At 42.8% G+C, this 24,228-nt stretch overlaps 1 protein-coding gene across 7 annotated transcripts in view; it reads left to right on the top strand.

Annotated features, from left to right (window-relative positions):
* The window catches only part of LOC110509849 (ectonucleoside triphosphate diphosphohydrolase 2), a 54,665-nt gene that overhangs the window by 29,805 nt on the left and 632 nt on the right, over positions 1-24,228 (top strand). For 6 of the 7 annotated variants that reach the window (XM_036967366.1, XM_036967365.1, XM_036967368.1 and 3 more), the window contains 7 exons: positions 15,819-15,936; positions 17,557-17,707; positions 20,712-20,871; positions 21,278-21,505; positions 23,189-23,461; positions 23,672-23,791; positions 23,970-24,104. In XM_036967366.1, the coding sequence (XP_036823261.1) occupies positions 15,819-15,936; positions 17,557-17,707; positions 20,712-20,871; positions 21,278-21,505; positions 23,189-23,461; positions 23,672-23,791; positions 23,970-24,104 (1,185 nt within the window). Of the gene's footprint in view, positions 1-2,299; positions 2,396-15,818; positions 15,937-17,556; positions 17,708-20,711; positions 20,872-21,277; positions 21,506-23,188; positions 23,462-23,671; positions 23,792-23,969; positions 24,105-24,228 lie in introns of those variants that run through there. The other variant, XM_021590990.2, reaches the window with a different exon arrangement.

Raw genomic sequence — 24,228 nt, 5'->3', positions numbered from 1 at the left:
GTTTCATCTGACCATATGACATTCTCCCAATCCTCTTCTGGATCATCCAAATGTTCTCTAGCAAACTTCAGACGGGCCTGGACATGTACTGGCTTAAGCAGGGGGACACGTCTGGCACTGCAGGATTTGAGTCCCTGGCGGCGTATTGTGTTACTGATGGTAGGCTTTGTTACTTTGGTCCCAGCTCTCTGCAGGTCATTCACTAGGTCCTCCCGTGTGGTTCTGGGATTTTTGCTCACCGTTCTTGTGATCATTTTGACCCCACGGGGTGAGATCTTGCGTGGAGCCCCAGATCGAGGGAGATTATCAGTGGTCTTGTATGTCTTCCATTTCCTAATAATTGCTCCCACAGTTGATTTCTTCAAACCAAGCTGCTTACCTATTGCAGATTCAGTCTTCCCAGCCTGGTGCAGGTCTACAATTTTGTTTCTGGCGTCCTTTGACAAGTCTTTGGTCTTGGCCATAGTGGAGTTTGGAGTGTGACTGTTTGAGGTTGTGGACAGGTGTCTTTTATACTGATAACAAGTTCAAACAGGTGCCATTAATACAGGTAACGAGTGGAAGGCAGAGGAGCCTCTTAAAGAAGAAGTTACAGGTCTATGAGAGCCAGAAATCTTGCTTGTTTGTAGGTGACCAAATACTTATTTTCCACCATATTTTGCAAATAAATTCATTACAATTCCTACAATGTGATTTTTCTGGATTTTTTTTCTCATTTTTTCTGTCATAGTTGAAGTGTACCTATGATGAAAATTACAGGCCTCTCATATTTTTAAGTGGGAGAACTTGCACATTTGGTGGCTGACTAAATACTTTTTTGCCCCACTGTAAGTTGCTAGCTAGCATTAAACTTATCTTGTAAAAAACAATCACTAGTTAACTACACATGGTTGATGATATTACTACTTTAACTAGCTTGTCCCGCGTTGCAAATAATCAATGAGGTGCCCGTTAATTTATCATCGAATCACAGCCTACTTCGCCAAACGGGTGATGATTTAACAAGCGCATTCGCAAAAAAAGCACTGTCGTTGCTCCAATGTACCAAACCATAAACATCAATGCCTTTCTGATAATCAATACACATGTATTTTTTAAACCTGCATATTTAGTTAAAATAAATTTATGTTAACAGGCAATATTAACTAGGGAAATTGTGTCACTTCTCTTGCGTTCTGTGCAAGCACAGTCAGGGTATATGCAGCAATTTGGGCCGTCTGGCTCGTTGCGAACACCATTTCTTCCTAACAAAGACCATAATTAATTTGCCAGAATTTTAGATAATTCTGACATAACATTGAAGGTTGTGCAATGTAACAGCAATATTTAGACTTATGGATGCCACCCGTTTGACAAAATATGGAACGGTTCCGTATTTCACTGAAAGAATAAACTTTTTGTTTTTGAAATGATAGTTGCCGGATTTGACCATATTAATGACCTAAGGCTCGTATTTCTGTGTTTTATATTATATTATAATTAAGTCTATGATTTGATATATGATAGTCTGACTGAGCGGTGGTAGGCAGCAGCAGGCTTGTAAGCATTCATTCAAACAGCAGCTCTTAGCAATGTGGGATGCACAGCGCTGTTTATGACTTCAAGCCTATCAACTCCCGAGATTACGCTGGCAATACTAAAGTGCCTATAAGAACATCCAATAGTCAAAGGTATATGAAATACAAATGGTATAGAGAGAAATAGTCCTATAATTCCTATAATAACTACAACCTAAAACTTCTTAACTGGGAATATTGAAGACTCATGTTAAAAGGAACCACCAGCTTTCATATGTTCTGAGCAAGGAACTTAAACGTTAGCTTTCTTACATGGCACATATTGCACTTTTACTTTCTTCTCCAACACAGTTTTTTTGCATTATTTAAACCAAATTGAACACGTTTCATTATTTATTTATGTATTATGTTAAGTTAAAATAAGTGTTCATTCAGTATTGTTGTAATTGTCATTGTTACAAATATATATATAAAAACCGTCCGATTAATCGGTATCAGCTTTTTTTGGTCCTTCAATAATCGGTATCGGCATTGAAATATCGTAATCGGTCAACCTCCAATGTAGTGTGTGTGTGTGCATCTACATGCCTTCTGTTTTCACAAGTGAAGCCTTGACCTCCACAGAAACTATGCCTCACTGACATAGGCCTGCATTACATTGCAGCCAGGGTCCTTGGAACTACATTACCTTCATCTGAAATATCCTATTGGTGGTGTCTGGTGTCTGCTTTCTCACCTCTCTCTGTGTCTCTCGCTTTCTGTCTCTCTGTGTTCTCTTCACTGCTCATGGAGCAGTCGCCTGGACTTCTTCAAAATTCTCTTTACACGGATGGCATGTAAACTAACAACACAATGTGGGCAACATGATGTGTGGTCAGGTATAGTGAAGTGTTTGCATTTTAACAGTCACATACCCTAATGCGTGCCTGGCTCTTTGTGCAATGCTGAAAGGAGCCTCTGTTTGCTCGAACAGATGTTGCCAATGGCTCAACCCTGTGTATGTTTGGGTGAATTTAAAAACCTCAGAGGGAAGAGTAGTTGAATGCCTTGAACCATAACAGATAACTACTACTTGCATGGGTTATTGACCGTCTGTGTATATAAAGAATGTGAATCAAATCTCTACTGGTCCTCATATAAATGTTATGAATACCCTTCAAGTTGTATGAATACCCTATATGATGTTGTCAATGGAAAAACAGGAAAGCAGCTCTTTGTGGAGGACTGGTCTGCAGTTCTGTCTGATCACACCGTAGAACCCTACGAATGACTACTGCTGTATTTTTTTGTCAATGGGGCATATTCATTATGTTAATTTAGTTGCATATCCATGTTGCTCTGTTTTTGGAAGACTCTTCTTCCTTCTCTGCCTCTTGCCTCTCATTGGGTGAGTTTGTGTAATTGAGAAATCCTTGTTTAAAAATCAGAAAACCTATCATCACAGCTAGAGACTACTATTTGTTTTCTGTGTGTCGCCCCTACCGGCTCGCTCTCTTCCCCCCCATACCGAAGCCATCGACCACAGCTTCCTGTTAGCTGGTGAAATGGTTAACAGTCAGTTTGTTTAGAAAAAGTTTGAAGGTCTCATCCTGTTCCACCCCCGCCCCATCAAACATGTCATCGGGTGAGCTCGTTTTCAACTGAAGAGTTTTGGGGGGGTTTATTGGGAGGTCAAAACAGGAAGTTGTAGTCCTGGGGTGGAACATGCCGGCCATGCCAATCAGCTGTTTCTATTCCATTTAGTGCCAGATAAATGTACAGAGACAGCACTTCAGTTAAATATAATTTCAGCTATGCACAGTATGCAAACCAACTCAGTGACCTTGTGGTTTGAAGGTTGGGAGTTAGATCCCCTGCCGAGTCGTACCAAATGCTGTAAAAATGGGACCCAATGCGTCTCTGCTTTGCTCTCAGCATTAGAGCTTCAGTGCATTCGGAAAGTATTCAGACCCCTTCCCCTTTTCCACATTGTTACATTACAGCCATTACAGCCAAGAACAGTTGATAGTGTATGTCAGATTAATTGTCTATAGAGCTCCAAGACAGGATTGTGTTGAGGCACAGATGTGGGGAAGGGTATCAAAACATTTCTGCAGCACTGGAGATCCCCAAGAACACAGAGGACTCTATCATTCTAAGTGGAAGAAGTTACTCTACCTAGAGCTGTCCGCCCGACCAAACTGAGCAAACAGGGGAGAAGGCCTTTCGTCAAGGAGGTTACCAAGAACCTGATGATGACTCTGACAAAGCTCCAAAGTTCCTCTGTGGAGATGGGAGAACCTGCCAGAAGGACAACCATCTCTGCAGCACACCACCAATAAGGGCTTTATGGTAGAGTGGCCAGATGGAAGCCACTCAGTAAAAGGCACATGACAGCCCACTTGGAGTTTACCAAAAGGCACCTAAAGGACTCTCAGAACATGAGAAACAAGGTTCTCTGGTCAAATTAAACCAAGATTGAACTCTTTGGCCTGAATGCCAATCCTCACGTCTGGAGGAAACCTGGCACCATCCCTACGGTGAAGCATGGTGGTGGCAGCATAATGCTGTGGGGATGTTTTTCAGTGGCAGGGACTGGATAGACTAGTCCAGATCGAGGGAAAGATGAACGGCGCAAAGTACAGAGATCCTTGATGAAAACCTGCTCCAGAGTGCTCAGGACCTCTGACTGGGGTGAAGGTTCACTAAGCCATAACAACGCAGGAGACACGTCTATGAATGTCCTTGAGTGGCCCAGCCCAGAGCCTGGACTTGAACCTGATCCAACATCTCTGGAAAGGCCTGAAAATAGCTGTGCAGCGGCGCTCCCTGTCTAACCTGACAGACCTTGAGAGGATCTGCAGAGAAGAATGGGGGAAACTCCCCAAATACAAGTGTGCCAAGCTTGTAGCGTCATTCCCAAAAAGACTCGAGGCTGTAATCGCTACCATATATTTTTTGGGGGGTGGGGTGGTAAATGTCTAAAAACCTGTTGTTGCTTTGTCATCGTGGGGTATTGTGTGTAGATTGATGGGGGGGAAACACTTGAATCCATTTTAGAATAAGGCTGTAATGTAACAATGTGGAACAAGTCAAGAGATCTGAATACTTTCCAAATGCACTGTAGATTGGGAGTAATGGTAATCAAGCATTCTCACGCTACAAAAACAGTAAATAGCCTCCTGCTCCTATGAGCTGTTCAGGCTTGCACAAGCCAAGTCTTGTCCTAGGCTACTTACTCATGATGTATGTTAGTATCATGTTTCCTTTTTGCAGGTTCACATATGCATGAATGCTCTGAGAGACATACAATCAGGTCAAAAATGATTGGCACCCTGTATAAAATTAATACATACTGAGCTATATTGTATGTAAAATAGCTCTTTTCATGTGATCTGATTCCAATCCAAGTGCCAATGCTGTTTAGCAATCTCCAAACATTTACATTTGTTAGATGACATGAAGATAGAGCTCTTTGCCCACGCACACCAGTGGTGGGTTTAGTGTCGAAAGAAAGATGCATGAAAGATGAATTCACTGAATCCCAAGGTGGAATGTACAAGAAATGTAGCTAGGCCAACTGAACATGTAGCCGATAATTGGACGCACTCGCTTTGGCTCTACTGGTGCCTATATTGCATTGATGTTACAAGTCATTATACCACCCTGCTCTTAGTGAGCTGCCCGTTTTGTCCCCGTGGGAGAAAACCAGTGCGCCCCTATCGGTGGTTGTGTGCTATGTAATAGAACTGTAGGCTACTTCAGTGGTTGTATGCCTGCATGACACAAGTAATTTTTCCAACAATTGTTTACAGAGATTATTTCACTTATAATTCAGTATATCACAATTCCAGTGGGTTAGAAGTTTACATACAAAGTTGACTGTGCCTTTAAACAGCTTGGAACATTCCAGAAAAGGATGTCATGGCTTTAGAAGCTTCTGACAGGATAATTTACATAATTTGAGTCAATTGGAGGTGTACCTGTGGATGTATTTCAAGGCCTACCTTCAAACCCAGTGCCCATTTGCTTGACATCATTGGAAAACCAAAAGAAATCAGCCAAGACCTCAGAAAAACAATTGTAGACCTCCACAAGTCTAGTTCATCCGTGGGAGCAATTTCCAAATGCCTGAAGGTACCACATTCATCTCTACAAACAATAGTATGCAAGTATAAATACCATGGGACCACGCAGCCGTCTTACCACTCAGGAAGCAGACTCGTTCTGTCTCCCAGAGATGAACATGCTTTGGTGCGAAAAGTACAAATCAATCCCAGAACAGCAGCAAAGTATCCATATCCACAGTAAAACGAGTCCTATATCGACATAACCTGAATGGCCGCTCAGCAAGGAAGAAGCCACTGCTCCAAAACCGCCATAAAAAAAGCCAGACTACGGTTTGCAACTGCACATGGGGACAAATATCGTACTTTTTGGAGAAATGTCCTTTGGTCTGATGAAACAAAAATAGAACTGTTTGGCCATAATGGAGTAAAAAGGGGGAGGCTTGCAAACTGAAGAAAACCATGCCAACCGTGAAGCATGGGAGTGGCAGCATCATGTTGTGGGGGTGCTTTGCTACAGGAGGGACTTTTGCACTTAACAAGATAATGGCATCATAAGGAAAGAAAATGATGTGGATATAATGAAGCAACTTCTCAAGACATCAGTCAGGAAGTTAAAGCTTGGTCGCAAATGTGTCGTCCTTAAGCCATTTTGCCACAACTTTGGAAAACAAAGTCAAGGTATTGGAGTGGCCATCACAAAGCCCTGACCTCAATCCTATAGAATTTGTGGGCAGAACTGAAAAAGCGTGTGTGAGCAAGGAGGCCTACAAACCTGACTCAAATACACCAGCTCTGTCAGGAGGAATAGGCCAACATTCACCCAATTTATTGTGGGAAGCTTGTGGGAGGCTACCCGAAACGTTTGACCCAAGTTAAACAATTTAAATGTAATGCTACCAAATACTAATTGAGTGTATGTAAACTTCTGACCCACTGGGAATGTGATGAAAGAAATCATTCACTCTACTATTATTCTAATTATTATTATTCTGATTTCACATTCTTAAAATAAAGTGGTGATCCTAGAATATTTACTAGGATTAAATGTCAGGATTTGTGAAAAACTGAGTTTGAATGTATTTGGCGAAGATGTATGTAAACTTCTGACTTCAACTGTAGTCACTTGGCCGAGCCCTGCTACAGAAAGCAGGCAGACAGGCATTGAAGCATTCAGTTACTGTTTCGAAAGGACATTAGAACGGGCAAAACAAGTGACCTGAGCGTGGTATGATCATCGGTGCCAGGCGCGTCAGTTCCAGTATCTCAGAAGCGGCCGGCCTCCTGGGCTTTTCACACACATCAATCCAGCAGCAGCCCTGTGGGCAAAAACAGCTTGTTGATGAGAGGTTCGAAGGAGAATGACAAGAATCGTGCAAACTAACAGGCGGTCCACAAACAGGAAAATAAACAATTAAGTACAACAGTGGTGTGCAGCACGGCATCTCAGAACTCGTCCTTGTCACGGATGGGCTATTGCAACAGATGACCACACCGGGTTCCACTACTATCAGCTATAAACAAGAGGCTCCAGTGGGCAACCAATCACCAACACTGGACAATTGAGGAGTGGAAAAACATTGCTGGTCTGACAAATCCCGGTTCCTTTGCATCATGCTGATGGCAGAATCAGGATTTGGCGTAAGCTGCATGTGTCTATGGCCCCATCCTGCCATGTGTCAACGGTACAGGCTGGTGGTGTAATGGTGTAGGGAATGTTTTCCTGGCACACATTAGGTCCCTTGATACCAAATATAGCAACATTTCTAGGCCCCAGAAAATTCAGACTGTTCTGGGGGTAAAGTGGGATCCAACCCAGTACTAGATGGGTGTACCTAATAAATTGGACTTACCAATGGAATCATGAATCGTGTTATTATATAGGTTATATCTTGTTTTTTTATACACACCTTATTTAAAATATTACATTTGTGGTTCACTAGAGCACAATTAAGTCTGGCCAAGACTATATATATTTTTTCTTTGTATTGCATAGAGACAGTCACTGACCAATAACCTGCATTAAAGGGAATTACCACTACAGAGGCACCAATAAGGTCGCTCTCTCACTGGTGCATCAGTACAGGACAGATTCACGCAGGAAGCATCAAAGGGGAAAGGGGAGGAGGTGAAAGAGGAACATGGGGGATTTGTATTTATTTTTTATGTCTTGTGAATACATGCCCACTTAGAAGCTTAAGGGTTGATCAATACTGCTTTCATTGTAGCTGCTTATGTAGTGTATCAACACCTTACATAAGGTATGGAGTCAAAATGAGAAAATATATGAAGACCCATCTCAATGTTATGTGTTTTGTGGGAGGGGTATTGGAGGACAACTGGAGGTCTACTTAGAGTTAGTATGGAGAAGTATCTCAAAATGGTTGTAAGGACAGCGATGAGTATCTTAAAATGTAACCCATCATGGTCATCAGTGTATTAAGTATAGCTAGCTATAATTCCACTGTTTTTATGCTGATAATAAGAAAATAATTTTACATGGCTAAAGGACAAGGATTACATATTCTCTTCAGGAAGCTCATTCAATATCTTTAATGAAGTGCCCTGGGAAAAATAATGGGATGGTCAAATCTATTGCAGTCGGTGGGTAAAGAAATTCAAAAGGTGTTATGATCCTACTCAAAAACAATTTGGATCTTGAGGTACGATATGTTACAATGGATTTGGAAGGAAGATGGATTGCCTTGAATATACTATTTGATGATTAACAGTTGTCTCAAATCTATAAGGACCGAAAAATGACGATCCAAACTGCTTTGAAAATCCACTATTTATTCACAAAAGTATGTGGACACCCCTTTAAATGAGTGGATTAGGCTATTTCAGCCAAACCTGTTTACCACAGATGTTTAAAATCGAACACATGGCTATGCAATCTCCATAGACAAACATTGGCAGTAGAATGGCCTTACTGAAGAGCTCAGTGACTTTCAAAGTGGCACCGTCATAGGATGCCACCTTTCCAACAAGTCAGTACGTCAAATCTCTAGCCTGCTAGAGCTTCCCCGGTCAACTGTAAGTGCTGTTATTGTGCCGTGGTCTGGGAGCAACAACGGCTCAGCCACGAAGTGGTAGGCCACACAAACGCACAGAACAGGACCGCGGAGTGCTGAACTGCGTAGAGTGTAAAAATTCTGTCCTCGGTTGCAACACTCACTACGGAGTTCCAAACTACCTCTGGAGCAATGTCAGCACAAGAACGGTTAGTTGGGAGCTTCATAAAATGGGTTTCCATGGCCAAGCAGCCACACACAAGCCTAAGATCACCATGCACAATGCCAAGCGTTGGCTGGAGTGGTGTAAACGCACGGCCATTGGTCTCTGGAGTGTTGAATCACACTTCACCATCTGGCAGTCCATCGGATGGATCTGAGTTTGGCGGATGCCAGGAGAACACTACGTGCCCCAATGCATAGTGCCAACTTTAAAGTTTGGTGGAGGAGGAATAATGGTCTGGGGCTGTTTTTCATGGTTCGGGCTAGGCCCCTTAGTTCCAGTGAAGGGAAATTTTAACTCCATAGCATACAATGACATTCTAGACGATTCTGTGCTTCCAACTTTGTGACAACAGTTTGGGGAAGGCCCTTTTCTGTTTCAGCTTGACAATGCCCCCATGCACAAAATGGTTTGTTGAGATCGGTGTGGAAGAACTTGACTGGCCTGCACAGAGCTCTGACCTCAACCCCATTAAACACCTTTGGGATGAATTGGAATGCTGACTTTGAGCCAGGCCTAATTGCCCAAAGTCAGTTCCCAACCTCACTAATGCTCTTGTGGCTGAATGGAAGCAAGTCCCCGCAGCAATGATCCAACATCTGGTAGAAAGCCTTCCCAGCATGGAGGATGTACTGTTTCTCTGTGTTAATTTACATGTGTAGTTGTATGTGATTTTTATATATTTTTTTAAACTTTTGTTTCTAAACCTTTCTCTTGGGAATAAAGAAGAAAAAAAAGGTAGGGAAAATGTGTTTTGGGAGAGTTTAGGTATTGACTAGACTGGTGGGGGTCAGGGGTGCAGGTGGCTCAGGCTAGCTGGGAGGTCTGGCAGAAATTTGATATAGAGGATTTCTTAATAAAGACATTTTTTTAAAGTGATTTGTTAAAGGTGCTACACGATATTGATTATTGAATTACTTTTTATCTAGTTCAGTCTTATCAATCACTTAAACCTATTTAACGACGATCTCTTACCTAGCTTGATGACTGGGTGCATTTTTTCAAGTGTTTTGTTCTAAATAGAGAGGGCTAGAAGGGCCATGGGTTATATTGGATTGTGTAGAAATGCAGTAAATTTGCTTTAGATGTCAGACCCTTTGCAAAGTTATGTCCCCCCCACTTTAAAGCCAAAGTTGTGCCCCTTATATTAAGGTATTTTAATGTGTGAACCCCATCCAAACCGCATGCGGGCGAGCTAAATCACGCTTGTTAATTTTCAGTGGCTGGAGGTTGGTTTCCACTGAAATTATTTGTTGATTAGTGTAGAAGAACTTGACTGGCCTGCACAGAGCCCAGACCTCAACCCCATCGAACACCTTTGGGATGAATTGGAATGCTGAATGCGAGTCGGGCCCAATTGCCCAACATCAGTGTCGGACCTCACTATGCTCGTGGCTGAATGGAAGCAAGTCCCCGCAGCAATGTTCCAACATCTGGTGGAAAGCCTTCCCAGAAGAGTGGAGACTGTTATAGCAGCAAAGGGGGGCGGGCAACTCTATATTAATGCCCATGATTTTGGAATTAGATGTTTGACAAGCAGGTATCCACATACTTTTGGTCATTGTGTATTTATAAGAATCTAATTTGACTCATAACTATTTTACAATGGTAGGGAACTAGGAAAGGGGATACCTAGTCAGTTGCACAACTGAACGCATTCATTCATGCATTCAGTTCTCATGTCTTCTGCATTTAACCCAATCCCTCTGAATCAGAAAGGTGCACACTCTATTAAGTACATCAATAGAACGTAAAGGCAATAATACTGCTCATTTTCACCCTCTGGCGCTCATATTATGAATTATGGACACGTTGGCACTGGTTGATGTATGGACGCTTAAAAATTCGGACATACTTGTCCCAAAGTCACTCCTGCGTTTGTCTTGGGTGTGTGCTTAGGGTCGTTGTCCTGCTGGAAGGTGAACCTTCGCCCCAGTCTGAGGTCCTGGGTGCTCTGGAGCAGGTTTTCATCATTGATCTCTCTATACTTTGATCCATTCTTCTTTCCCTCAAAAACTAGTCTCCCAGTCCCTGCCGTTGAAAAACATCCCCACAGCATGATGCTGCCACCACCATGGTTCACCGTAAGGATGGGGCCAGGTTTCCTCCAGACGTGAAGCTTGGCATTCAGGTCAAAGAGTTCAATCCTGGTTTCATCACACCAGAAAATCTTGCTTTTAGGTGCCTTTTGGCAAACTCCAAGTGGGTTGTCATGCCTTTTCCCGAGAAGTGGCTTCTTCCATAAAGGCCTGATTGGTAGAGTGCTGCAGAGATGGTTGTCCTTCTGGAAGGTTCTCCCATCTCCACAGAGGAACTCTAGAGCTCTATCAGAGTGACCATCGGGTTCTTGGTAACCTCCCTGACCAAGGCCCTTCTCCCCCGATTGCTCAGTTTGGCCGAACGGCCAGCTCTAGGCAGAGTCTTGGTGGTTCCAAACTTCTTCCATTTAAGAATGGAGGCCACTGTGTTCTTGGGGACCTTCAATGCTGCAGAAATGTTTTGGTATCCTTCCCCAGATCTGAGCCTCGACACAATCCTGTCTCTGAGCTCTACGGACAATTCCTTCGACCTCATGGCTTGGTTTTTGCTCTGACATGCACTGTCAACTGTTGGACCTTTATATAGACAGGCGTGTGCCTTTCCAAATAATGTCCAATCAATTGATTTTACCACAGGTGGACTCTAATCAATTTGTAGAAACATCAAGGATGATCAATGGAAACAGGATACACCGGAACTCAATTTCGAGTCTCATAGCAAAGGGTCCTAATACTTATGTAAATAAGGTTTGCAAAAAAATTATTTGCTTTGTCATTATGGGGTATTGTGTGTAGATTGAGGATTTCAAAAAATTATACATAATCCATTTTAGAGTAAAGCTGTAATGGAACCAAATGTGGAAAATGTCAAGGGGTCTGAATACTTTCCGAAGGCACTAAATCCTAACTGGTTATCCAGTAGGCTACTAAGAGAGACACATCCGGTGTTTCAAAGGCGTCTCTTTGCTGTTATACAGAATAAAATCATACATTTCCAGTCGCTTGACAATGGAGCCCTGTTTAAATTATCCTCTTTTTTAAAATGAGGCTTTACAGAGTTGGCTACTATTCCAATTTTATCATCCTGAAGAGGCACAACATATTACAGCAAATAATATGGCTAGACGCCAATATACGGAGAAGATAAACCAGTTCTCGTGTAGATAATGTTTTAGGAACGTATGGTTATGAATGATATAAAACAGTCAAATTATGTCACGCAATTAATCAAGGGGTATGGAGATGTATGCTCAATACAAAATGATAACCAACTCATCCCAGCTCTGCCACAAAAAGGTGAGGAGGATTATTTAAGATACTGTTTGAAGAGGTAAGGTTCCAGATGTTTTCAAAAGATATGCATGGACTCTGTATGGGTGGGAGGGCAAAGAGACCGGAGGTGGCACAACGGAGTGCTGGGGTGTAGGGTTTGAGCGTGGTCTGAAAGTAGGGAGTAGCAGTTCCTCTTGCTGTTCCGTAGGTAAGCACCATGGTCTTGTAGTGGATGCGAGCTTCGACTGGAAACCAGTGGAGTGTGGGGAGGAGCGGGATGACGAGTGAACTTGGGAAGGTTGAAAACCAGGCAGGCTGCAGCGCCCTGTATAAGTTGCGGGGAGCCCAAACAACGAGTTGCAGTAGTCCAGATGGGAGAGGACAAGTGCCTGGATTAGGACCTGCGCCACTTCCTGTGTAAGGAAGGGTCGTACTCTACAGATGTTGTAGAGCATGAACCTGCAGGAGCGAGTCACTGCTTTGATGTTTGCAGAGAACGATAGGGTGTTGTCCAGGGTCACACCAATTTTCTTTGCACTCTGGGAGGGTGACATTGTGGAGTTGTCAATCGTGATGGAGTTATTTGAGCTGGCAGGCCGTCCCTGGCAGGAAGAGCAGCTCTGTCTTGTCGAGGTTGAGCTTGAGGTGGTGTGCTGACATCCAAGTTGAGATATCTGCCAGGCACGCAGAGATGAGTGTTGCCACCTTGGTGTTAGAAGGGGGGGAAGGAGAAAAATAGTTGAGCATAGCAATGATAGGAGAGACGATGTGAGGATATGACGGCGCTGAGTGACTTGGTGTATAGAGAGAAGAGGGCCTAGAACCGAGCACTGGGGGACACCAGTTGTGAGAGTATGTGGTGCAGACACAGAATCCTCTCCACGTCACCTGGTAGGAGCGGCCTGCCAGGTTTGATGCAATCCAAGAGTGTGCAGAGGCTGAGACGCCCAAAACAAAGAGTGGAGAGGATATGATGGTTCATGGTGTTGAAGGCAGCAGATCGATCTAGGAGGATGATAACAGAGGAGAGTCAGCTTTGGCATTGTGGCGAGCCTCCATGACACAGAGCAGTCTCGATTGAGTGACCCGTCTTGAAGCCTGTCTGGTTAGGGTCAAGAAGATCTTTGTGAGAGAAAGTTTAGAGACCGCACACTCAAGTGTTTGGGAAAGAAAACAAAGGAATAGGTCTATTGTTTTTGACGTCAGGAGTCGTGTTGTGTGTTTGAGGAGGGGAGCGACTCGGGCCATTTTGAAGACAAAGGTGTCACGACCAGTGGTCAGGGATGAGTTGATGAGTGAAGTGGTTATCAAAGGGAAAATTATTAACACGTTTTTTTAATTGAGAGACGAGCTTAAAGTTTTCTTTACTGACCATAATTCTCACTTGTCTGACCGCTTGCATGATGATGAGTTTCTCACACGACTGGCCTATCTGGGTGATGTTTTTTCTTGCCTGAAAGATCTGAATCTAGGATTACAGGGACTCTCCTCAACTATGTTCAATGTGCGGGACAAAATGAAGGCTATGACTAAGAAATTGGAGCTCTTCTCTATCTGCATTAACAAGGACAACACACAGGTCTTTTCATCATGCAAATGAACTCAAGCTTACAGACAATGTCAAATGTGATATAGCGAGTGAGTGAGCTGGGTGCGCAATTACACAGGTATTTTCCCGAAACAGACAACACAAACAACTGGATTCGTTATCCCTTTAATGCCCTGCCTCCAGTCCACTTGTGAACAAGAGAACCTCATAGAAATTGCAACAAGCGGTTCTGTGAAAATTTAATTTAATCAGAAACCACTGTCAGATTTCTGCATAGGGCTGCGCTCAGAGTATCCTACCTTGGCAAATTTCACTGTTAAGACACTGATGCCCTTTGCAACCATGTAACTATGTGAGAGTGGATTCTCAGCCCTCCCTAGCATAAAAACTACATACAGGCACAGACTGTGTGGGAAATGATTTAAGACTGAACTCTGCAATGTTGGGTTGTATTGGAGAGAGTCTATGTACATCCTTTCAAGCACACCCTTCTCATTAGCCTGTGGTGAGTTATTCACAATTGTTGATGAACAAATAAGGTTTTATATGTAAGATGGCTAAATAGAGAACAAAATTATTGATTATTATTATATTATTATTTGTGCCCTGGTCCTAAAAGAGCTCTTTGTCACTTCCCACGAGCCGGGTTGTGACAAAAACTCACACTCATTCTTATGTTTAAATGTGTCGTATAGTTTTGTGTGTGGCTGGCTTACAAAGATGGCAAAAAAACAACATTTGAGAGTGCTGACCCTGGTGCTAGAGGGGGTACGCAGCTGGAGGTTGAATGTTTGAAGGGGTACACGATTATAAAACGTTTGGGAACCACTGCCGTAGGCAATTTCAACAAATTTACTGAGTTACAAGTTAAATCAGTAAATTTAAATAAATGAATTAATCTATGGATTTCACATGACGGCAGGAGCGCAGCCATGGGTGGGTCCACCCACTTGGGATCCAGGACCTGCCAATCAGAATTAGTTTTTTTATTACAGACAGAAACACTCCTCAGTTTCATCAGCTGTCCGTGTGGCTGGTCTCAGATGATCCCGCAGGTGAAGAAGACCTGGGCTGGCGTGGTTACACGTTGTCTGCGGTTGTGAGACCAGTTGGAAGTACTGCCAAATTCTCTAAAATGATGTTGGAGGCAGCTTGTGGTAAAGAAATTAACATTCAATTTTCTGGCAACAGCTCTGGTGGTCATTCCTTGCAATCTGCATGCCAATTGCACACTCCCTCAAAACTTGAGACATCTGTGGCATTGTTTTGTGTGATAAAACTGCACATTTTAGAGTAGCCTTTTATTGTCCCCAGCACAAGGTGCACCTTTATAATGATCATGCCGTTTAATCAGCTTCTTGATTTGCCACACCTGTCAGGTGGATGGAATATCTTGGCAAATGAGAAATGCTCTCTAACAGGGATGTAAACAAATTTGTGCTCATAAGAAATAAGCTTTTTGTGCGTACATTTCTGGGATTTTTTATTTCAGCTCATGAAACATGGGACCAACACTTTACATGTTGCATTTAAATTTTTGTTCAGCATATTTTGGTCATAGTAAGTTCTGCTGTAATAATGTCATCATTACAAAGTGGCCACATGCAGGATGTTGGCCCAAGGGTTTTAATAGAAGACAGTATCTTAGAAAGTTAATGTTGCCTTACTCATTTGAATATTTACACACAATTTACCATGTTTAGAGTTTATGATTCATAGCATAATCAGGATTGGAGCGTACACACTCTAAACCGTTCCTTCATGATTTGCAATCATGGGTTGTTCTCAGACCAGACAGGGCCTCTTACTTCTCCTAATTAATTCCCTCATCCTCTTTCACATCCTCTACAACTTTCCATCTATCTTACCATTGACGTAAACATGCAAGCAACATTCTTGCTGCCCAAAATGTATACACGATGTCATAAAAGCAAGAGGACAGGCCTTCAATCTAGTTAAATGTCTTCCAGATGTCTCTATCCATATTAAATGTATTGGCATAGATGGATTTCAAACACCTGATCGTTTGTAACCTGTTATGGTTTGGAGTATACCCAAATAGGTTGTCTTTTCTTGGGTATTATTCTAAATCAGCTCTTTTTTCTCAAGATTTGTCTCTAATCTCCCTCTCTTCTCTTCTCTCCAACCCTCTCCCCAGTATGGGATAGTTCTGGACGCAGGCTCCTCTCACACAGCCATGTACATCTACAAGTGGCCGGCAGACAAGCAGAATGGCACGGGTGTGGTCACTCAGCACACTGAATGCCACCCCAAGGGTAAGACAGTATCCCAATGGAAGGATTCTTCCAGGTGGTTGTCTGCTATTTATCAAATGTTTACATAGAAATTACTTGGTAGAATCGTAATTAAATTGTTATTACTCTTTTGTTCCTTTTGAGACTTAAAACAAGTAGTATTACCATGTGTTACCAGTGAGTAACCAATTATTTGAAGTACCAGAAAGTACAGATTTGCATCCGAAATGTTTATCAAAGAGCAGGCAAATAGGGTGGCAGGTAGCCTAGTGGTTAGAGCATTGGACTTGTAACCGAAAGGTAGCTAGTTTGAATCCCCGAGCTGACAAGGTAAAAATCTGTCATTCTGCCCCTGAACAAGACAGTTAACCCACTGTTCCTAGGCCATCATTAAAAATAATAATTTGTTCTTAACTGACTTGCCTAGTTAAATAAAGGTAATAAAAAATATATATAAATATTTTTTAAACAATAATAATTGTAAAATACTGTATTACCCAAAACCTTAACCCCAAGAAGAAAACTTTTTGGGCGCTCCAGTTGGCAAAGAACAGACCCCATTGTGTGCTGTGTTCACGCCGTGTGGGTTACGGTATCTCATCACACAAGGCCAGAGATAAAGAAGCAGAAAAACATAGATGCCTAGCAACGGTGGATCTGTCAATAGTTCCGCAGTGACTCAGTGCACTGTGTGGTTTTCCAGTCCTGTCATGCCTAGAAGAGTTACGTGTTTGTATAGATCACGGTAGTTGGCTGCTTTAATTAATGTGAAGTATTTGTAAGTACACCAGCTCTCCTAGAGTACATGTAAACAGCATATACATTTACATTTTAGTCATTTAGCAGAGGCTCTTATCCAGATCGTTAGGTCAGACAACTACATGTCATAGTCATAGTAAGCACAGTAAGTTATCAGAGAAGTCAGTGCAAGTAGGTTGCAGCTAGAGAGTTCTGTATAGCACTTTGTGACATCGGCTGATGTAAAAAGGGATTTATAAATACATTTGATTGATTGAAGCAGCAACATCAACTCCTCAACAGCTCCTCCCATCTGTCATCACCTGTACCGCTAGTGCCAGGAAACAATACATGCTTCACTTACTGTACTTTACTGTCTTTCAGCAACCGCATGGGTTAAGACCTTTAAATATCCTGGGATTCTCTGACCAGTATAACATGATGGGATCAAACACTGAAATCTCGACTTCTTCCTCCTCCTCTCTACCTCACAGGGTATTAGAAACAAAGAGTTCAAGGGTGTTAGACTCAAGGTAGCACCTGGGCAGTTTGGTCTGTCTTGGAATTCGTCGGGCTCCAGCTAAGCTAGCTAACTGTATTGGAAAGTAGTTTGTGTGCGTGTGTGAGTTTTGTGTGTTGGAACAGAAGCATTCCAAGGGGTGAGACTACCCAACTTCTCCCTCACAATGTAATGTATTGAGCAGAAAGCTCTGCCTCCTGCTTCAATGCCCCACAGAATGCAGGGAATTCTCTTGATCTGGTCTGAGTTAGGGGAAGGCATGCATGACCTGATCCCTGGGTCACTGCCTGGGCTTAATCCTGCTCCATGAACCAGGGCATGGACACCCAGGTGAGGGGTGTTTGTTCTGCCATAAAGTATGTCTGGGTGTTCCCGCTATGCAGGTGGAGGAATCTCTAGCTATGCGGGACAGCAGCGAGAGGCAGGGAGAAGCCTCCAGTCTTGTCTGGACCAGGCCACGCGGGACATCCCCAGAGCCAGGCACCACCTCACACCTGTCTACCTCGGAGCCACCGCTGGCATGAGGCTGCTCAAGTGAGTTATAGTTTGTGTATGCATCTGTGTGTGTTTGAGTGTGAGTGCACAAGCATTTGTGTCTGTGTATCTTTGTGTGTGTGTGTACCTTTGTTTACATACAATCAGTGGGTAAGGATTTCACACTCAGAGGCAGACAGGCAAGAACAAGCCCCCACCTTTCATCTGCCGAGCTCTAAGCAAACACTACCACACCTGTTTAAAACACAAGGGATGTCATATTCCTACATTTTGATCAAAGAAGCATACACAACAGTAGAGGCAGCTGAGGGGAGGACGGCTCATAATAATGTCTGGAATGGAGTGAATGGAATGGTATCAAACACATCCATTCCGTCATCCTCCCCTTCCTCCCCTCCACTGATACACACACATTATGTACACACAAAGTTACACTAAGACACCCATGTCCATGCAGATATGTACACATAGACATTTCTCATGCTCTTGCACACAATGGTTTTAAACACAAGCAAAGTTAACAGAATGTACATCAAAGAGACAGACAGACGGACGGACGAAGTCAGAAGTTTACATACATACAGTTGAAGTCAGAAGTTTACATACATACAGTTGAAGTCAGAAGTTTACATACATACAGTTGAAGTCAGAAGTTTACATACCTACAGTTGAAGTCAGAAGTTTACATACACCTTAGCCAAATACTTTAAACTCTGTTTTTCACAATTCCTGACATTTAATCCTAGTAAAAATTCCCTGTTTTAGGTCCGTTAGGATCACCACTTTATTTTAAGAATGTGAAATGTCAGAATAATAGTTGAGATAATTATTTATTTCAGCTTTTATTTCTTTCATCACATTCCCAATGGGTAAGAAGTTTACATACACTCAATTAGTATTTGGTAGCATTGCCAAACATTTCGGGTAGCCTCCCACAAGATTCCCACAATATTTTGGGTGAATTTTGGCCTATTCCTCCTGACAGAGCTGTTCTATAGGATTGAGGTCAGGGCTTTGTGATGGCCACTCCAATACCTTGACTTTGTTGTCCTGAAGCCATTTTGCCACAACTTTGTAACTTTGTAACATATGAAATGGCACAGATTATCAAGGAAGAAAAGCCCTTATTATTATTATGACACAAGTAAGCCTGGGGTCATTGTCCATTTGGAAGACCAATTTGCCACCAAGCTTTAACTTCCTGACTGATGTCTTGAGATGTTGCTTCAATATATCCACATAATTTTCTTTCCTCATGATACCATCTATTTTGTGATGTGCACCTCCTGCAGCAAAGCATCCCCACAACATGATGCTGCCACCCTGTGCTTCACGGTTAGGATGGTGTTCTTCGACTTGCAAGCCTCCCCCTTTTTCCTTCGAACATAACGATGGTCATTATGGCCAAACAGTTCTATTTTTGTTTCTTCAGACCAGAGGACATTTCTCCATGTGCAGTTGCAAACCGTAGTCTGGATTTTTTATGGCGGTTTTGGAGCAGTGGCTTCTTCCTTGCTGAGTGGCCTTTCAGGTTATGTCGATATAGGACTCGTTTTACTGTGGATATAGATACTTTTGTACCTGTTTCCTCCAGCATCTTCACAAGGTCCTTTGCTGCTGTTCTGGGTTTGATTTGCACTTTTCGCACCAAAGTACATACATCTCTGTGAGAAAGAACGCGTCTCCTTCCTGAGCGGAATGACGGCTGTGTGGTCCCATGGTGTTTATTCTTGCGTACTCTTGTTTGTAGAGATGAACGTGGTACCTTCAGGCATTTGGAAATTGCTCCCAAGGATGAACCAGACTTGTGGAGGTCTACAATTTTCATTCTGAGGTCTTTGCTGATTTCTTTAGATTTTCCCATGATTTTAAGCAAAGAGGCACTGAGTTTGAAGGTAGGCCTTGAAACACATCCACAGGTACACCTCCAATTGACTCAAATGATGTCAATTAGCCTATCAGAAGCTTCTAAAGCCATGACATCATTTTCTGGAATTGTCCATGCTGTTTAAAGGCACAGTCAATTTCGTGTATGTAAACTTCTGACCCAGTGGAATTGTGATACAGTGAATTATAAGTGAAATAATCTGTCTGTAAACAATTGTTGGAAAAATTACTTGTGTCATGCACAAAGTAGATGTCCTAACTGACTTATAAAACTATAGTTTGTTAACAAGAAATTTGTGGAGTGGTTGAAAAATAAGTTTTAATGACTTCAACCTAAGTGTATGTAAACTTCTGACTTCAACTGTACATAACGTTACTATAAAATACAGTCACACACAAAGTTGCACAATAAGAGATTCTATATCGAATTGTCGCCTTGTCTTTCTCTTTGTGTTATTGCAGGGTAAAATGTGAGTCAGGTTGGGGTTCTGAGATGAGTCAACAACAAGATTGAGAGATGTGCGTGTCTTGTTAATAGGTTATTGTCAGTGGTGGAAAAAGTACCCAACTGTCACACTTGAGTTAAAGTATAGACACCTTCATACAAAGTTACTCAAGTAAAAGTGAAAGTTACAGAGTAAAATATAGCATGATTAAAAGTCTAAAAGTATTTGGTTCTAAATATACTTAAGTATCAAAAGTTAAAGTATAAATATTTTCAAATTTCTTATATTAAGCAAAGCAGACGCCAACATTTAATTGTTTTTTCAATTTACGGCTAGCCAGTGGCACACTCCAACACTCAGACATCATTTTCAAACGATGCATTTGTGTTTGGTGAGTCCACCAGAGGCAGTAGGGATAACCACCATTCTCTTGATAAGTGCATGAATTGGACCATTTTCCTGTCCTGCTAAGCATTTCAAATGTAACGAGTATTTTGGGGTGTCAAAGAAAATGTACATTATTTTCTTTAGGAATGTAATGAAGTAAAAGTAGTACTTTAAACTATTTCTACTTAAGTACTTTACGTCACTGGTTATTGTTGTCAAGCTGAGTAATGTTGTTCATTCAATACCCCCATGTTGATTCGTGCCTGTATCTTCTCTTTGCGCATCTAAAGTATCTGAAGTGGTACATTTCCCTTTCTCAACAGTATCTCCAGCCCTGTCCAGTCAGCTCAGGTCTTAAAAGAAGTGGGTCGAACAATCCAGTCCTATCCTTTTAACTACCAGGGGGCAGCCATCTTAAGTGGCCAGGAGGAGGGAGCGTACGGCTGGGTCACTGTCAACTATCTCTTGGAGAACTTCATCAAGGTACCATGGCTCAGCTTTCACCATTCTATAGTTATTTATGGTACCCCAAATAAGTGTTTATTTATACAGTTGTTTGTAAATAAAGATCCTGCATAAACATTGCTATGGTGGTTCGAAATCGATCCCTGCCTTATGCTTTTCTTTCAATGCAACCATAAGCAGTTAAAAACTTAAGGACCCTGTGTTAGTTTCATTTCAAGCTTCTGTAGACATTCTTTGAAGATTGAAAGGAAATTGATTATAGCTACCAAATGACCGATTTCCACTAAGGCTGATTCTTGTGTTAGGATTAATTGGTTGAGTAGATGGCTACCGGAGGACCTCTAGTAACCATTAAAGCACAGCTGACTAGACAAGCTACCCACACACCTCTCATATTACTCATGTCCCTATGTGCCCGCTGCAGTATGGCTTTGTGGGCCATTGGCTGAGCCCAGGCAGACAGACTGTGGGGGCGCTGGACTTTGGTGGGGCTTCCACCCAGATCACCTTTGTGACCAAGGATGAGGTGGAGGACAAGAGGGACAGGATGAATCTACGTTTGTATGGCCATGACTACTCCCTGTACACACACAGCTTCCTGTGCTACGGACGAGACCAGGTCTTCAAACGCCTACTGGCTCACTTGGTGACGGTAGGAAACACTCTGTTTGGCCACAACAACATCAGAACCCCCTAAAGACTACTTACTGTAAGCTTCACTCCATTTCACTGCCTGTTCACCCTGCCATCATCCAGAAGGCGAGGTCAGTACAGGTGCATCAAAGTTGGAACCGAGAGAATGAAAAACAGCATCTATCTCAAGGCCATCAGAATGTTAAATAGCCAACCCTAGCCGGCCTCCACCCATTACCCTGCCCTGAACTAAGTCACTAGCTGGCTACCACCTGGTTACTCAACCCTGCACCTTAGAGGCTGCTGCCCTGTGTACATAGACATGGAACACTGGTCACTTCAATAATGTTTACATACTGTTTTACCCATTTCATATGTATATACTGAAGGTTGGCCTTGAAACACATACACAGGTACACCTCCAATTGACACAAATTATGTCAATTAGCCTATCAGAAGCTTCTAAAGCCATGACATAATTTTCTAGAATTTCCCAAGCTGTTTAAAGGCACAGTCAACTTCGTGTATGAAAACTTCTGACCCACTGGAATTGTGATACAGTGAATTATAAGTGAAATTATCTAGAAGATTGAAATTCTGCTCGTTTTTAATGACCGCATGCTTCCGAAAAACGAGCAATCTCGCCCCAATGCTAGGATTCGCATTTTCATGGAATCCAATTGGCTGCAATAGCATGCTGACAAAAAACTAGCAGTATTTCAATATTCTCGATGTGTCAGTTGGGATAATGGGATAATTAGGAGTACACTTCCATCTCCCACCCCTGGGTTGAGGTCCGTTTTCTCAAGCTGGCTCCGCTCTGTCCTGATCATGGCATAGTCGCATTCTGACTAGAGAGAGAAGGTAATGAAGGTCTAGACGGATTTTGGTTAATATAGTCTATATATCTGATCAAGGAACCAAGCGACAACACTGCACCCATGTCTGCAAAAGGAATGATAAGGCGCTTTTCAGTTTTTAGGTTGTACAAAATTGCGCCGAATCCCGGACTGTATTACAAGGAGCCGAAAAAGGACATTGCAGTACCGTGCAACGCTCTGTACCTTCCGTCTCCATAGTGTGTGTTTTTACCTTTATGCATTCCAGCAAGGGCCCGGAGTCTTTCCCAGTCATGTCACGTTACAAGAAATCTAGAAACTTTGTTATAAATCATTGGAAACCCACCCACTAATATATCACCCCCAGATTGTTTCTATGTGTTGTATCTATAACAGATTAAGATAACCATGTGTATTTGAAAGTCATCCCAGGCATTAATTCCAACAATAGATATTGGTCCTCAGTACCATAGTACTCCATTTATGACTGTAGCCTGGTCTCTACTTGTTATAGGAAAGTGTCAAGTTACTGTAATAAATTCTCTCTCTCTCTCTCTCTCTCTCTCTCTCTCTCTCTCTGTCTCTGTCTCTCTCTGTCTCTCTGTCTCTCTCGCTCTCTGTGTCTCGCTCTCTCTGTCTGTCTCTCTCTGTCGTCTCTCTCTCTGTCGTCTCTCTCTCTGTCTGTCTCTCTCTGTCGTCTCTCTCTCTCTGTGTGTCTCTCTCTCTCTGTGTCTCTCTCTCTCTCTCTCTCTCTCTCTGTGTGTCTCTCTCTCTCTCTGTGTGTGTCTCTCTCTCTATCTCTCTCTGTGTCTCTCTATCTCTCTCTGTCTCTCTCTCTCTCTCTCTCTCTGTCTCTCTCTCAGGGTCAGGGTCACACAGGGAAAATGTCCCACCCGTGCTTCCCTGCAGGCTACAACGTCACCATGAAGGTGGGGACATTGTTTGACTCTCCCTGCACGGTGGGCCTGACACCCAGCTCTGGCTACAATCCCCAGGCAGCCCTATCTGTGGAGGGCAGTGGCGACTATGATCACTGCCTGGGCAACATGACTGAGATCTTCTCCTTCCACAGCTGCCCCTTCTCCCAGTGCTCCTTTGACAAGGTGTTCCAGCCCAATGTCAGTGGCAGCTTCATGGTGAGAGGCATTAGGAGGGGCCCATACAGTGGTTGAATCAACCATAACCCTATCCTCAACTACAACCCTAAACCTAGTTTCATGTCCACATCGTGGTTCAACCCTAACCTTAAACCCAACCCTCAAAACACAAACCTAACCCTAACTACAGCGCCGACCCTAATCATAACTCATCCTTTTTTTCTCTCTTTCGCTCCATTTGTCCATCAGGCGTTCTCAGCCTTCTTCTACATTCACCAGTTCCTACAGACTACTACAGGAATTCTTGTTGCCACCCCTGCCCAACTGGAAGAGGCAGCCCGTGCTGTCTGTAACATGAGCATCAATGAGGTCAGCAGCCCTCTCTTTGTGTGTGTGTGTGTGTGTGTGTGAGAGAGAGAACATTTATGTGTGAAGGGGAGAGAGCCTGCATGCATGTGAGAGACCCTGTCAGTGTTTGCATGTGTTTTCATGGATTTCTGGATGGATTTCATGGCTATGCAGTACACATTTTTGTATCCTGTTTCAGATGTTGGTGCTGGCCCCAGACCAGGAGCCTCGTCTGCAGGACTTCTGTGCTGCTTCTGTCTTCACCAAGGTGCTCTTCACGAGAGGCTATGGCTTTGACGAGATCTCATTCCCCCGCATTTCTTTCCAGAAAAAGGTAAGCTTGCTTGATGTGAATATGATTTATTTCTCGATCTCCTTATTTTACTCCAGATACCAGCATTATCATTGACATTACACAAAGTCTTGTTAGTGTTTGTAATGTACTTATTTTTAGGCTA

The sequence above is a fragment of the Oncorhynchus mykiss genome, chromosome Y (genome assembly GCF_013265735.2).
Source record: "Oncorhynchus mykiss isolate Arlee chromosome Y, USDA_OmykA_1.1, whole genome shotgun sequence".
NCBI lineage: Eukaryota > Metazoa > Chordata > Actinopteri > Salmoniformes > Salmonidae > Oncorhynchus > Oncorhynchus mykiss.
Note: the sequence above shows the minus strand (reverse complement) of the source record. Positions and strands in the feature narration are given on the sequence as shown.